The 16515-nt window shown below is 37.5% G+C and overlaps 1 protein-coding gene across 2 annotated transcripts in view; it reads left to right on the top strand.

Annotated features, from left to right (window-relative positions):
- The first annotated feature begins 3780 nt into the window (after positions 1-3780).
- The window catches only part of heatr6 (HEAT repeat containing 6), a 105642-nt gene continuing 92907 nt past the window's right edge, over positions 3781-16515 (top strand). For both annotated transcript variants that reach the window (XM_048252045.1, XM_048252044.1), the window contains exons 1-2: positions 3781-4079; positions 11354-11461. In XM_048252045.1, the coding sequence (XP_048108002.1) occupies positions 3909-4079; positions 11354-11461 (279 nt within the window). In that variant the 5' untranslated portion in view covers positions 3781-3908. The remainder of the gene's footprint in view (positions 4080-11353; positions 11462-16515) is intronic.

The raw sequence follows: 16515 nt of genomic DNA, 5'->3' as shown, positions 1-16515 counted from the left end.
GGAGTCGATGTGCTTTGATTCCAGCTTGGTTGTAGTCTATGCGATTAAAAAGCATGTGTGTGTGAAGTATCTAAACAATTATAACACTTTCTTCATTATGGCTGCTTTAGCCACAGACCTTCAGCTACTGTACAGTGGGTCCTATTTAGAAGTGTCCACTTCATTCGTGCTTTCCGTGATTCACGCAGCTTCGTAAAATGTGTTACTACTGATATGCAAAACTATTAACTTTTTCGCCAAGAGGTGGCAGCTTAAGTCCGCTTGATACTGTTGGTTCCCCAAGGAGATTTTATTTAGGTCGCCAGCATAGCCTAGTGAAAATATATGTTGTGTAATAGGCCTAGCATAGGGCCTCCCTTTTATAGCGTCGTCTGAATGCAACACTGTTTGAGAAGTTAGTTGTGCTTAAAGGCATCAACTGAGGAGACACGACTAGCTAAGGTTACACAAACTCCTTCGCTCACACAAGGACAGCACAAGGACTTGGGTGTGGTGTCAAATCCACATTAAATAATACAAACTCAAAAGAGGTCCGCACACTGTGGATGTATACTGCAGATGATGGCTTTAATGCACTCCGGAGCATTAGTGAAGCAAGCAAGTAAGTGAAAGCAAAGTAAGCAAAGTGAGCTAACATCCTCTGGCTGTTGTCCAGCCTTTATACCCCTTCAAGTCATCCCAGACAAGTCACTCTATGTTTACAGATAACTGACCAAGTAATATATGGTACTTCACCTTTGCCCTCTCATCCTGTTATTCCTACATTCTATAGGTTGTGCCATTCTTTAGGTTTTGCTTACATTTCCTGGCACCAAACCTTGTCTATGCCATTTTCTGCCAGGCCTGCTCTTTCACTTAAACCAGTCTTCCTTTCCCACACTGAACATACTACAAACTTAAGTTTCACAAAACAATGATATTACACAGAATAAAGATACTACATAAAAGATATATAAACTAAAGGATATATTTCAATAAAAGTCACGACATTCACAAGTTTATATTGCAACACTTGAGTTTGCTATTTTGCTATGTTCTCTGACCTGTGAAATATTTCTAAAGATACCTCAAACAAGGACATTTCCAATTTTGCACATTTTAAATAAGAAATGATTGATAATGTCATAATAATTGGCTTAACTGATTGGATGGTATTAATGTGACAACCTGATTTTTTATTTTTACTTTTTTTTTGTACAGTATTTACATTGATAGAGGTTGTGCACACACCAGTTTCAAGTGTATACAAAATTAGATACATTTCTAAATAAGTCATCTATTTGGATTGTTTGTCTTTGAGTTATTGTCACTGATTCATAGGGGGCAATCTATCACACCAACTGGCTGGGAAGTGCAACAGTTGTGGAGTCGGCATTCATAGCCTGTCGCAACAGTACATCTCCAAACTTAAAAACAGTAGACTAACAGTCAATAAAAGTGGACTGTCAGAGCAGCACAAAATACTAAAAGCCATGCTGAGTGCCCTGTTTGCTCTTAAACTTTCCATCACATTTGGTACCTCTGCCTAGCCACTTCATACATGTGTTAGAATTAAAGAACATTTTGAGCGATCACATAGCCTACGTTCAATGTTGCAATATTTTCAGAAGGCCTTATGTGCAATTTGCTTTTGAGCAGGATCCTACAAGAACAGTTCAAAATGAATGGAAAGACACAGTGATGAGATTTTGCACTCAGCTGTAGGCCTGCTACTTGTATTGTAGCCTATGCAACTATTCTATTAAACACTGTGTGCTATAGTCTATTAAACACTATAGGCTATGACCGCTATGTTCTTGCACTATTTTCCCCCATTATATTGTTTCAATTATCCAAAAGGCTCGAAGGATGCTCTTTATTATATGGCAATTTTTCATAAAAGTGAGGTGAGGTGCCCCCCCACCCGTTGTGCTCTGGCGCCGACCCTGGCAGAGGTTTATATTGGGATGTCTAATATGAGGGGTCAGCATATCTAATCTGTTGACTGATTATGGAAGGAGTCTCTTGCTTTCAAGTGAAGGGATAGACGAAAAAGGCTTTTAGAAAGAAGTATTTTGTAGTATTTTGAAAATACAAAAATACAGTATTTTATTTTGATAAATTTTTTGGCTGCTGTATTTTGTAGCTTATTTTGATACATTTTTAAGGTGAGTATTTGGTATTTTATTTGGAAATACATTTTGATGTATTTGTGACTGTGATGAACTGCTCTACAGTACTTAAACTAAGGTTTAATAACAATGCTACACATTTCTTGGCAAGTGCTACAAATCTATTCACCTTTTCAGCGCGAGTAGGCTACTTTCTGTGCGGCCCACAAACACACATGCTAAACAAGCATACACAAAAGTTTCAAGAGTGGGGGATGGAGTAAAGGATGGAGACAAATTGATTAACTCATTGAGTGCCAAAAACGTAATATTACGTTTTTCTTTCCCATGCGTTGAGTGCCATATTACGTTTTTAGCTTTTTTTTTTAAAATTACGAAACTAGACACTCTAACACACCTTATATGTGATTTTGGGAACTCTGTGATGAATGGAAATGAAATATATGACGATTGTGAAACTCATGAAAACGCACAATCTGGACATTTTATCATAACTCGGTTGCCGCTTTGGGTCGAATCAGTGACGCATGCACGTCAGATCAAAACCAGGCCATTTTCGTGGGTCTATCACTAGGTGGCAGCAGAGAATGTCTAATAAGGGGAGAACCTTCACTCTCGGAACTCTTCCGGTGTGGTACTGCATCTAGGGGCGCTCGCGGGCGAGTCCAGAATGAATGGAGGTCTATGGAGCTGTACCCCTCAGAAACCACTTTGAGTATTATATTTTCTAAAGTCACTTAATTGTTCTAAAAAGCCTTTCAAACGTGTCAATGACGTCATTCATTAGCATGATCATAGCATAGCATAGCATCAATGCTAGCATGTTATGGGCAACAACGACCCAACCTGTAAGAAAACGAAAGGACATGACTCCCGGATTATTTCACTTTTGATTGATAATCCATATCCATTTTGCGAAAAATAAAATAAAATCTGAGGGTTTCAGTTGTTAAATAGGTGAAAACAATAAATGTAGCCATGTAGCTCCATAGGACCCCATGTATTTTGGACTCGCCCTTAATCGCCATCTAGGTGAACTCTGGTGAACTGCAGCCAAATTCAGTTTGTATGGGATTAACAGAGAGTGGGGAGGCTCTCCGTAGACGGGCTCTGGTGGCAGTCTCGCCAGGTCTCGCTGATCACTTCCCGGAAAGTTTACACAAGTAAGTAACAGGCAACACTTCATATTTCATGAAAGACGTTATATCTCCATTTCTAGAAAAAAACAGCGATTTTGATGAAAACTAGCCACTGTTTAGCTTGGGATTTCTCAGGAACAGAGGTGTGTAGAAATACACGGTTTGCACCCACCGAGAGCTTAAAGTCTCACCTTTTAATAGAGCTATTGTATGTGTTCATAGCTATAACACAGATGCTGTGGCTGTACAAAAATCATCAACAATGGTCTAGATTGCTGGCACTCTAGGACAAAGCTCCCGAAAACAGCTTGGCATTCAATGAGTTAAGTTAATGTGATTTATTTTCGCGGAATGGATGTACAGGACTGAGCGGCGGTCACATTTTGTACCGATATACGGTACATCTAGTTCTTATTCATTTTTAGTTACTGACGTCCCAATATGAACACACCTCAGTCCAGTAGATGGCGGTAATGCAGAAAGATGGCAAGCTGCCAATAAATCCCACTGAAGAAGAAGAAGAAGTAGGATTGTCGAATGGCGGCCATATTGCAATTTTTTGTATTGTCGCTGTAATCACGCATCTAGGAACGTCAACCAGAGAATGTCCGTAAACGGGCTCTGCGTCAACCCACAGTTAAGTTTAATTTAGGTGAACATGGAGCACGGTTCATCTGCAGACATGCTGCTAAGATGCTATTATGATAAACTATGCTCACTGACGCCGTTGGACTGCCCAAGCTTTAAAACAGAGCTCAACCTCTTACTGGACGAACTTATTTCCGAAAACTACAGCAACAATGTAACAAGAGACAACATACGTTCAGAGGTAATTAACGTTACGCCAACATTAGCAATGTTTTGCTAAATATCTTTTTTGGAGGGCCATGACGCGGGTTACACATTTGACGAAAGAGTGAAAAATAATGCACTACGCTAGGGGTGTAAAAGTACACACATTCGTACCGATCCGTTGGGATAGGTAGGACGTTAGGATCAAACAGATGTGTACCGAATGTAGGCCTAGTACCAATGTTATTTTGCATGCGGACCATATTTAATATTCAAGTTCCCCCACACACAAAGTAGCAGACAGACACCCACAATTTCTGGTTCCCAGAACGTTCTGGGAACGTTCCCAGACATTAGCGCTTGCCGACGTTGGGGCGCCTGACATAGCCTAAAATGCCTCGGTGAGATGTCTTATATAGGTAGAATCGGCAAGATATCGGGAAGATGGTGGCATTAGAATGATCGCCGACCGTGAGCCAACCCGAAATAATTTATGACCTATGCATGCATCTCTGGAAACGCCACAACATGAAAGTCAACTTCCAAAGTTAAGTCAAAGGAAGCGTCTGAATGCTTTTAGCTGCTCTAGTAGGATCCCACTGTTATATTAGGTCATATTGATTTGTTTAGGCTAGCCTACATCACAATCTTACCCTTTCACCAATGAAGAGACCGAGGGTTCAAGGTCTGAAACTTTATTTCATGTAGGCCTATTTCCAAAGGACATCAAAAGTCGTTTTTTCATTGGTAATATTTCTCGGTACCTTGCTTACTTATCAGTACCAGCCACTATAACTAACTTAAAGCATCAATGTGAATATCACAATAACCTGTATGCCTATTAATGATATTTAAACAATAAATCAGAGTTAGGTTAGGCTGTTCAAGTGAATTGGCAATGACCACTGTTTGAATAGCAAAAGCAGTATCAAAATATGTATGTTAACACTCCACAAGGATTGTGAATCACACATTGAAAACAACAACAAAAATAAGAAACCCCCCCCAAAAAGTCAGCCAGTTTAAAAGAAAAATCAGTCAGGTCAATTAGTTTACTTTTACGATTCGTACGCCTTTCCCCGCCTTTGCCGCCCCCCATTCCTGTCCCTGCTCAGCCGCAGCCAGTTTCTCACTGTCACTGTCTGAGTGGGTTTCTTAACACATCACCTAAACAAAAGAAATAAAGCAGCAAGGGGGAAAATAAGACACTAGCACAAACGTCTTTATCTTCGTTTGATTGTTTCTATAAAGACAATTTAGAGAAGTCGGGGCATTTTACAAAAAAAAAAAAAAAAACTTAGACATTTGGTTGAGAATAGTGTGATGCTAGATGCTATTCATAAATAATGAGCTGTAATGTAACTTGCTGAAAAAGTGACTTTTAATAAAGTGACTTTTTTTTAAAGGAAATCAGCTTATCATTATCGTCAAAATCACAAAAAATATCAAGATATTATTTTTTTGTCTATCGCCCACCCCTAGCAGCAACTCATCTTAAAGCCGTGACCCTAAAACCGTGATACGAACCGAACCGTGGGTTTTGTGAACCGTGCCACCCCTATTCTTTACACTACGCTCACACCAGTTTGAAGAGATGAATAGCTGAGAGGATCTGGCCCTCCTCTGGACTCTGGAGGCAGCTAGACGCTTAACAGTGCCACCAATGCCAACGCATGTACTCTTACCATGGCTTGTAGCAAAAGAAAATGCTGAAGAATGCAAAAAAAAAAGCCCTCTGCAGATTTTAGCACTTATATGATGCAGCACAGGTGTGGTTGATAAGAACACTGGTAAGTGGTGCAGTCTGTATACCCAAATACAGGGTTCCCACTCAAAGTGAAATGTAAAATTCCATGACTTTTCTCAGACTTTCCCTGACAAAAAAAAGAACTTCCATGACCTACTATATAATGAAGGGTACAACATACCGACCCAAGGTTTCAGAACAGTCACGTAGCGTTCAAGAATCTTTTACTTTTCTAGTGTGGGAGATGAATAAATGGGCATTGAATAAACAAAGTTGGACTAACCAAAACTCAAGCAAGCAGAAAAGCTAATAATCAGATATACACCAATTCTGAGTGGAAATATATTTGTATTAATTTATTTTGGCAAGTAAATTTTAAACTGCTACAACAAAATTCCCTGATATTCCATGACTTTGCCCCAAAATGATCAAATTCCCTGATTTTCCATGTCTGGAATAGACTTTCCAAAATTCCATGATATTCCAGAAATTCCATAACCCGCAGGAACCCTGCAAATATTGTTGAGTCGGAGTCTGTTATTGTATGAAGGAAAAGACCGCCGGTCCCAGCTACTACCACGACAGGACAACAATATTCCCTGTATAAGAAGACGTATGAAGATATTCAAATGGCCATCAATGAATGAATAATGGAACATGAAAGGGTATCCTCAGCTAAGGTCTATGGTTAAAAAATCATTTCTAGTAAATAATTTGATATATTTGGCATCTTTTTCATTTTCAAGGTATTAAATTATTATTTTTAAAATATGTGAAGTAAAATATTGCCATTCAGTTCCATTCAAGTATCAGAGTTAATGCTTTGTAAAAGGAGCAAAATGCTATGTTGTGAATGGGTCCATATACTTAGCTATTTCCACATAGATTTTTACTAGCTACCCACATTTCATTGCATGAAAATGACACAAAAATATGAACATGCCTTGTTTTATCCTTATTATTGTCATGGCCTTTTGTTTTGGAGACACATTTTGGGACAACATTAACAAAGATTCAAGATTCAAGAATTTATTTGTCACATGCATAATTTGTCGAACAAAAAGCAGTGAAATGGGGATTGCGACTGCAACTCCCAGCTGTGCAAAGTTTAATAATAATAGAAAACAGAAGGGGGTGGGGATTAAATAAAATAAAATTTAAAATGTTTATGAAGAGGGGGGAAATTCTGAATTCATTGTCCGAATGGCTTGGGGGGAAAAAACTTCTTCTTAGTCTTTCTGTTCTGGCCTTTTGAGATCGAAGCCGCTTTCCAGAGAGCAACCATTGAAAAATATTATGGCCAGGGTGATGACAGTCCTTCAATATCCTTTTTGCCCATGACAGGCAGCGCCTAGTGTAGATGTCCTGAAGTCCAGGAAGTGCAGTGGTTTTCTCTGCACACCTGATAACTCTCTTATCCTGAGAGTTGCTATTTCTGTACCAGGGGCCTATTGCACAAAAGCAGAATTAAGACATCCGGGATAAGTTACTGAGCTGCGCTCAATGAATCCAAAACAAGAGCGCACAGGCTTAATTGGTTGCACAACGATCTCTATTTTTTGTGATTTTGACGATAACGATAATTAGTCGATATCCTTTAAAAAAAAAAAAAGTTTTGTTAAAGTCTGAGTTACTTTACCGCTAATTATTTATGAATAACATCATTATAATAATAACCAATAATCTAACCTGTGACTTTTTAACCAAATCAACCAATGCATTGTTACTCTGACACATTTCCAATTCTGCCCCCACTTGGGTGTGTGGCAATGACATGGTCTAGCCAGCTACAGTACATTAGAGAAGATGAATAGGCCTAACAGTTTCCCAAGAGAAAGTCTGAGGCTGAAGTTCCTTGCAAAACTTTTACATAGGATTCACTGTAAAACTAAGCAGACCAACAGAGTACATATAAGTTATTTCCTTCCATGTTTTGTTTAAGAGCACTAGCATTCCAAGAGGCTAGCATTCCAAGTTACAAAATAGAAACTAATGATTTAGCTTATAGCTACTGTATATGAGAAATCCCATAGAGATGCTAACGGTTAGCATAATCAGTAAATGTAGATATTTACAGCGAACTTCAGTCCATTTACAAGAGAGTTACTTGAGAATGGTTATTTGTTTACAACTGACTATTAAAATACTCAAAGGCTAATGTTTTCTCTCCATATACTGTAATACCGTGTAGGAAAAAACATGACTGTCTCATCAATTCTACTTGAACAGATACTTGACAAAAGTAGCCGCATAAAATCCCAAGTAGGCTACTCTCGCTTCACAAAATAAACATTAGGCATGCGTAGGACAACGTTGTGACCCACTAGTGATCACGTGACACTTGCTCTGCTGCAGCCAGGGGCTTCTCCCGCATACCCCTCTTGGGAATGTATGAGTCTTCAATGCGTGATTTCGAGTGTTTTTTCCCCATAAGTAATTTAAATACTCGATAATGTCAAATTGCACATTGTTAAAGCAACAATCACGATATTATCGCAGACGATATATATCGCCCACCCCTAGTCACAATAAAGGAGTTTTGAGACTCTCAGTATCACTTTTTTCGCATGTTTTTTCTGACATTAGGGACTTCTACAAAACCAATGAGACTGTGGTACAAACGTTTAATGATTGAATCGTACTGAGAACATGTTTCTCTTCCATTCTAGAAAGTTTGGTCAGGCTAGGAATAATACTTTTTAAGATATGAATGTCCAAATATGGCCTCTAAGATAAGGCCTTTTAGAGAGTGTAAACAATCAAGGGCAAAAAGACTATGAAAACAATAGAATTGAACAAAAGTGTTTTACAGGTTTTAGTTATGGAACCAGGCTTGGAAATTCACCATTTTAGGAGCAAGGCCACTTGGCCTTTAGTTGGGCATATTTGGTGGGGGGGCACAAAGGCCACATGTCAGGGCACCAAGTCCAAAGTTAACAGTAGTAGGCTATACAAATGATCGTTGCATTTAGCCTATTCACAGCAGTAGAACTGCATCACTGTATAAAACATTACAAAAACATGAAACATTACATAGAACTGTAAATCATCTGATCATCTAATATTTACAGATATCTAGGCTATATTTAACATTTATTTTATATTTGGCCTGTTATGAAATCATGTATTAAACAATTTAAGCACAGCTCAGCTTTAAGAAACTCAAATAGCCTAGATGCATGCTTAGCATTTTGTGATCATTAAGGCTACTTTAACAAACTCTTAGTCAGCTGTATATCCTCTGATTTTAATATTTACCAACATTTAGGCGATATTTGTAACATTAATTTTGTATTTTGCCTGTTATGAAATCACGTAGAAAAATGTAACTTAAAGCCCAAATTTGGAGACATGCATGTCGAAATTTGCTGCAAATTCAAAAACGGATTACTCTGGAACGGCTAACTGTACAGGGGACTGCTTTAAACCTTCGTGTTCGGTAAGGTCTGCTGTTTATTTTGATATATGGTTTGCCATAATGCTGGGCGGTATACCGGTTCACACTGTATAACGGTGTATATTTTCGTTATGATATGCATTTTTAATATACCGCCATACCGGTGTATTTGATTACACAGCGTTTGGAACGCTGCACGTGCGACAGTGTTTCCGACGGGACATTTTTCACACGCACGCATGGTGCGACTGCGAGGCATAGTGAGGGTAAACACAAAACACCTTAAGTTTTCCCCCTGAAGTATGATCCTTAAGGCTTAATTTCTCCTTAGGTAAGGGGTTTATTTAAGGGTGTTGCACAGAATACCTTAAATTGTTTCTTTAGTTAAGAAAAAGGGTTAAGGGATATAGCCTACTGCATTGAAAGGGATTTACCGTCACAAAAATTCTATTGAGACTGTTCAACAGCTGTAACTAGCTAGCTGGCTAGAAGGTGATGTCGTTAGTTAGCAACCCACCGAACGCAGTGAAGTTTAATGATCTTATCATTCATCTCACCTTAAGAATATTCGCTGAAATTATCCAGGTAGCAAATGAAGCATGTTATAGACATGAACTGAGCAATACTAGCTGGCTAGTTAGAAATTATCCTGACTGTTATCAGTGCACTAAAACGAACTTTTTTGTTAAGGTTTTACCTAGCGAACCGAACCGAAGCTCATGTCAGGCTAACAAGACATCCACATCCACATGAAGTTAACGTTGGCCTACCACTAACGTCATGCAAACCACACAATAACAATAAGGCATGTTTCTGATAGGCCTATTTGTCAGAGTAAGCATATTAGCAGAGAGGTTTTATTTTAAATTACATAATTTTCAAAAAAGTATAATTATTGCAAGTTGCACTACTTTTTGTATTGGTTTTATACAAGATGTTTGTGAAATTTGCACAGTAAAAGTTCTGTATTTTGACTGCAATTGTCTTTGCATTCTGATGCATAAGAATCATGAGTGGCTCTTTGTAAACAGCATCATTTTCTGGGGCCATGCAAAACTGCATTACCACTAGTGTGGAGTTATTCTACATCATGACAGTAAAATAGACCATCCTTAGTCAATGTACTGCAGCAATTCCTCTCAACCTGTAGAAAATGCTGTGAACATCTGATTATGCATGGAAAAAAAATACCGTCATATACCGTGAAACCGTAAGAATTTTGAAAAATACCGTGATATACATTTTTGGTCATACCGCCCAGCACTAGTTTGCCATGTGTTGAACGAAGGGTTTGTGAAGTATTCCACCACTGAGAAAAAGCTCTTTTGTGTGATGTGATACTTGTGATGTCTGTATGATGAGTAGGCTACTTCGCGAGTAGTTCAACTGAGAAGAATAGGTGAATTTGGACGCACTTTCTTTTTTTGCCGTGCGCTGTCACTTTCTCCACTGCGTAAAAGACTAAATTAATTTGCGCTGTGAATGTTAAGATTATTTTGACAGGTCAGGCTAATAAAATACGCTATTAGTCGGACGCAAACCAGAATATTGAAAGAAGGGGGGCACCAAGGCCACAGTGGCCTGTAAACCTCTGATTTTCAAATCATCACGGCCAACGCAAGGGGCAACGACGGCCGTGGCCGCCATGAAATTCCTACCCTGTATGGAACCTAAAAATTGTGTAGACAAACTTTGAGGAAAATCGGAGTCGGTGCTGCAACCATTTTCCTGGATTTTGTCTGATTTGACCCGGAATGACTCCAATGCAAAAACCTGCAAAAGAATGGCTAGAGTTCTAAGGATTCAACTATTCTTTGACTATTGCCCTTCTATGCTTTTATTTGCTATTACTGTAAGCTTTTGTTTATGAAAAGCACATTGAATGACTTCTGTGTATGAAATGCTCTATATAAATACATTTGACTTGACATATTTTGTCTAATCTCCACCAAATTTGGCACAGATGACCTTCAGATCAAGCCCCACAAGATATGGGGCTGCTTGGTCCCCTCATTGCTGCTTGCAGCTATATTTTTAGATACATTTTCAATTTTTCTTGTGTCTTTGGTGCACTAGTGTTTCCATCAGAAAATAAAAAAAGAAATGGTGTGAAATAAGGAAATGCCTGTAAGCACTAATGACTTCTGTTTTATTTGTTTTATTATAGGATGTTTGCAGACTGCTGTTGAAAGCAAGTCAGTTGGTCCCATTCAGCCAAGAGCACCTTGTTCTTAAACTTTGCCAACTAGTCAGTCAACTATTTAACCAACTGCAGGTAAACCATTTGCACTTCATCAGCACTGGAAACATGTATTGCCTAATTACAGTGCATGAAAATGCACTGTACTGTTCTTCCTAGGCAACAACAACTTATTTTTCTTCTTCTTATTCCGCTTACCACTTTTTCCGTACACAATTTCTCTTGAACAGTTTAACTTAGAAACTTCATTCAAACTTTGTAACGTAGGTCTTCAAACAGATCTGGTTGGTATGTCTTTTCAACTTTGAAACTTTTATACTTTTTAAGCTATTAAAGAAAAACTTTTTAAAAATCCCCATAGACTTAACATTGCTGATTGTGACATCATAATACGGCCGTTAAGCAATTAGAATCCTATGGCAGGTGTTCAGGCCAGCTGGATCAACTGCCAGTCTCAGGCTTTAAGCATACAAACTGGCCTTATTAAGACTACACATCCTGTTCAACTGTTTCCTCTGCCAAAAAACTGTTTCAAAATAAAAGTCCTCACTACAATATTTCACTGTTAAACAATTAAACAAACCCTTTAAACTACTGAACTTTTCAACTGTTCAGCCATTGTAACTGTTACTTGTCATCAACTATGACTCCTACCCACTGTAGCTAGTTAGCATGGTTAGCATAGTTAGCATGAGAACATAGTTAGCATGTTAGCATTGTTAGCATGTTAAATAGAATTTTTAGCAAAACTGCTAAAAATGATTAGCTAAGTAACATGGTTAGCATAGTTAGCATGTTAGTTAGCATAGTTAGCATAACTACTAAAAATGATTAGCTAGGTTAGCTAAGTCACATAATTAACATAGTTAGCATGTTAGCATTGTTAATATGCTAGTTAGCATAACTACTAAAAATGATAAGATAGGTTAGCTAAGTCACATGGTTAACATAGTTAGCATGTTTAGCAAAACTGCTAGAAAACATTAGTTAAGTTAGCTAAGTAGCATGGTTAGCATAGTTAGCATTGCTAACATAGTTATCATGTTTCTCAAAACTGCTAGAAAACGTTAGCTAAGTAGCATGGTTAGCATGTTAGCATTGCTAGCACTGCTATAAAACATTAGCTAAGTAGCATGGTTAGCATAGTTAAAAATCTTAGCATAACTGTTAACAAACATCAGAGCCATTCCAACTTTCAGTTATCGTCAAATATCTACCTATACACAGCCATTAACCCTTTCGTGCCCGTGCTGAACATTCCATTTTTGGTGCTGGATGACCTCCTTACATAAAAAAACCTTATTTCTTGAGTATAATACATACCATCAATGGGATATACATACCATTGTAATCAGAAGGGTCAGTTCTATCAAATGATGTAAAATACATATGGTAATGTTGATATAGTAATGAACAGTCTTTGAAAATCCTCTCCAAATGTATACCAAATTAGATTTAAAATTGAATTTCATTCGCATAAAAATGAATTTTCATCATATTTCTATACGAGATAGAGACAAATATAGAGTGTATGACATGTTCAGCAAGTTGTGGGCTATTTAACAAAAAAGACTGATTTGGAATATCATTAACCTTTCAAAAGTTATGATAAATTAAGTGATAAGTGTAAAAAAATGCAGGAAACGGGATTTAGAATGTTGACAGAATTCACATTCTCTTTCTCACCAAAAACATAAAAGTATGCATAAAAACTAATAATGAAGTCAGACACAATGGTTTAGATTTATTTGGTCCATAAGAATAAACCATTTATTTGTATATAAGCAAATTCTACAGTCAACAATAATGATATATAAAAGAAAAACATGTACCTTACCAGTAATACAGGATAAGTATACTGTATAATTATTGAAGATCAATTCTGAATAGAGACATAGAATACATTTGATTCAACAGATACAACTTCCTTATATAAATTAGTGTAATATGAAAATGATATACATCTATAAAATGTATTATTTATGAAAAGCTAGGAATACAAATCAACTTCAACATCACTCAAAAATCAATGTGTCTAAACATTGATTGAAAATTTGAAAGTGGATTACATAGAACAAGCCTGTTGAGAATAAACACATACACACATATACACACAAACTCACACACACACACACACACACACACACACAGAGGAGGATAGGGAAAGGTGGGGTGGGGAACCTGAAGGTTAAACACAGAAGACCTATGACTCCTAACGAAACGCATCCCCTTCTGTAGAATGCCAAATCTGACAGCAATTTTGTTTACCAAAAAGCAGTCACCTACCGCTAAACCCAGGCCATACAAGCTACTTTAGTGTTATTATGTATTGTTTTTATAACAAAGCCAACAATTTTTCTTTGGCTCCTGCTGTACAGGAATATGTACTTGATGAAAAGACGACAGAGTAGTAGTTGGAGCAGCTGAAGGCTTAGGCTGAAATTTTGACGGAAATGCCTGCCAGCTGTTGTGATAGATTTTCGCCAAAGTCTTTCTGGCTGTAGCTACCAAACCTAGGTTCAACACCAGATTCTGCATTGCCAAACTTGAAATAATAAGAAACTACTGAAACAGCAATGTCAATGGAGAAAAAGTGTACACAATATGTATTTCTCATTTGGTCAACGCTCCCTGATCCCTGTCAATGATCAATCCCAGAAAACTGTGAAACTCTTCTGGGTTGGTAAAACCAACTCTTCCGGTTGGTAAAACCACATATGCCTGGGACAACAACATAAAAATCAACATAACAAGTCTATTTCACAGTGTTTTAGTGGCAGTCTACACCACCCTACGCACGCCACCTAAATCTATACCTTCTTCCTCCATCCTCACATGGTCTTCAACATTGTGAGCGGAAGCTCATCAGCAGTCAGCTACCTCTTCAGGCCTGCAAGGAGGTCTGTGTAGGTCTTGTCATCCTCCATCTGAAACAACAGTAAAATCATACAAATGTAATACATTTATTAATTTAAAAAATAAAATCATTTAAACTACAGATGTGTGCGTGTGTGCACATACATACACAAGAAGAGGTAGCCTAAACTATTGAAGCATTTTGAGTAACTCAAAAATATTTAGAAGTATGAAAAGTCATTTTATTACACATGGGTTTAGCTACCCTAAGTCTGATTGCCTGGCTGGCATTAAGATAAAGACCGATTACATTTCACCTAGTGACTAACTGCTTAAATGCAATAATGACATTTCTGACATATGATGTGAAATCACATATTGTTTTCTATAAAACTACATATTGAGAAGAGTAGAATATCAAGTCATGCCATCTTAGAAAATGTTGAGACAAGCACGTCTGATGTTTGTCATTTAGAAGTTAGCAAGGTAAAACAGTTCACTACAAACTGCCTAGCGAGGTAACAACCCGAGGAGAGGCAATACGTTAATTAGCACTACATTTCTGACAGAATCCGTGATTTCACATCTTGTTTTCTACAACTACATATTGAGAGGAGTAAAAATATCGCTCAACTTATTTCATGTCAAAGAACGCAACTTAGAAACGCGGCGCCGATTGATTTATTCAGCTTTGGTATGCTATACTGACTTGCCAATATAATGCTTACCTAACAACCAAATTGGTACTAGAAAACAAACTTACTTAGTTTATATACTAACAGGTTTTTAAATGAAATTGTCAAATGAAAATAACTGATATCAAAAGCAAACGAGAATACTGCAAGCAGTTCAGAGTAATGCATCTAGCTAAAGTTACATGACGATGCACTTAGCCCCCGCTATGCCATAATGTTGACGCTGATGAGAAAGCATATTACTGTCAAATAACATGATTTTATGACTACAAATTAAGATTAACCATAACTAGAAACGATGTCAAATATAAAAATATTACCTCAGTTTATCCAGCTGTGTGGTTTCCAGTCGAGGTAAACTCCAACAAAGTGCAGGTGGCATCTGGCGGTCCATGTTAAAATGCGACTGAAGTGAAAAGTTTTTTTCACGACTCATCTTCAAGTATCCAAAACATTTCGCGCCATAAACCCCTTAACCAATGATATCAAATTGAAGCTTATGTTGTCAGCATTATCATTGGACAGCTGAGATATTAGATGATTGGTCATCGTTAAAATTTTAACGAAATTCGAACGGTCGGGCTTGTAAGGGTTAAACTATTTGAATATCAACATTCATTAAACTGCTAGAAAATGTTAGCTAAGTAGCATGGTTAGCATGTTAGCATTGCTAGCACTACTATAAATCATAAGCTAAGTAGCATGGTTAGCATAGTTAAAAATCGTAGCATAACTGCTAGCAAACATTAGAGCCATTCCAACTTTCAGTTATCGTCAAATATCTACCTATACACAGCCATTAACCCTCTATACCCCAGTGGAATTCTACAACAATGCTTCAGATTCCTGGGAATTCTAAGAGAAAAGGGCAATTTGAGAAACATTTTAAATAACCAAGAATAACTAAAAATCTAATGAAAAGTGTCAATTGTAAGTTTCTTTCAGTTTAAAGATTAGAAATTGCTCTTTCAAATGATATATGATCCATTAAAAATTATATATTCATGTTTCCCATAGACAGCCATAGGCCTACTCACTTACAGTCTCAAAGTTTTTCACTAACAAAAAGTTATAAATATGGTTCACATATTTCTGTATTAGAAGCTGGGAAACACGATACTATATGAGTACTGATTTCATTGAAATAGACTGGCATATCTTGCACTTATTTGGGATTTAGCTGGACAGTGAGCCTTACAGCTAAAAATGATGAGGATATGAACTAACGTAGGCCATGAAGCATAGCGTATGAAATCATTGACTCATTTGATAAGCATGTCACCAACAACAGGGACTGTTAATCCTGACATGGATTTACGTTTTGTTTTATATGCACATCATGTTATATAATTTATCTAAACTTGATCAGTTGATGATAATGAACCTGTTGCACTTTCGTTCACTAACCTTCAACCTATCCTGTGCTAACATTACGAAGTCTCAGACTAACGTTAACGTTACATCAGTGAAGGTAGCAAATTAGCAGGCTTTTTTGTAATCACGAAGATGACAAGACATTGGCCTACTTGTATACAAATACATTTTCCTGACATCCATAAGCAGAAAACACAACGGTGG

This window comes from Alosa alosa, chromosome 9 (assembly GCF_017589495.1).
Source record: "Alosa alosa isolate M-15738 ecotype Scorff River chromosome 9, AALO_Geno_1.1, whole genome shotgun sequence".
In the NCBI taxonomy this organism is placed as follows: Eukaryota; Metazoa; Chordata; class Actinopteri; order Clupeiformes; family Clupeidae; genus Alosa; species Alosa alosa.
This window is presented reverse-complemented; position numbering and strand designations above follow the sequence as displayed.